Source organism: Penaeus monodon, chromosome 29, assembly GCF_015228065.2.
Source record: "Penaeus monodon isolate SGIC_2016 chromosome 29, NSTDA_Pmon_1, whole genome shotgun sequence".
In the NCBI taxonomy this organism is placed as follows: Eukaryota; Metazoa; Arthropoda; class Malacostraca; order Decapoda; family Penaeidae; genus Penaeus; species Penaeus monodon.
The window spans coordinates 25,971,568-25,972,126 of NC_051414.1; the positions used below are offsets into that span (position 1 = coordinate 25,971,568).

General features: G+C 34.5%; 1 protein-coding gene across 1 annotated transcript in view; it reads left to right on the plus strand.

The window, feature by feature from the left end:
- Window positions 1–559, plus strand: part of LOC119592079 (60S ribosome subunit biogenesis protein NIP7 homolog) — a 4,467-nt gene that overhangs the window by 3,098 nt on the left and 810 nt on the right. The window contains exon 2 of the mRNA XM_037940894.1: window positions 255–480. Coding sequence (XP_037796822.1) covers window positions 255–480 — 226 coding nt within the window. The remainder of the gene's footprint in view (window positions 1–254; window positions 481–559) is intronic.

Here is a 559-nt window from a genome sequence, read left to right on the forward strand (position 1 = left end):
CAGATATTTGTTATTGTTGTGACTTATGTTTATGCCGGGGACTTTTTTGTGAATCACAGAATTGATCAGTTTCGTGATATTATTACGTATGTCCAGCATTATCATAGCTTGGATTCAGATGTCTTGTTATTTGTAGGTTGTTTGTTTAAAAGCATCTGAAATTATTCAGTTTCACTTGAGCTCATAGCATGTACTTAGATTATTTTATTTAGAAAAACATATGTGTTAATAACTGGATTATTTTTTTTCCACAGTATTGGTTCCAATATCAAATCCCTTCTTGATCGTTCAGATGGCCTCTACTGTTTCCGTCTACACAAAGGTCGTGTGTATTATGTCAAAGAGGACATCATGAAGGTTGCTGCCCTCTTGCCACGAGAAAATCTTGTTTCCATGGGGGTGTGCTTTGGCAAGATAACCAAAGGAAAGAAATTTCTTTTGAACATCACAGCTTTGGAATTCCTTAGTCCATACTGCCAGGTATTTTTCCTTCAAAAGACTTTCCTTGTGACAACTGTCATGGAAATATTTTTCTAATATACTTATTTTATAATCACTT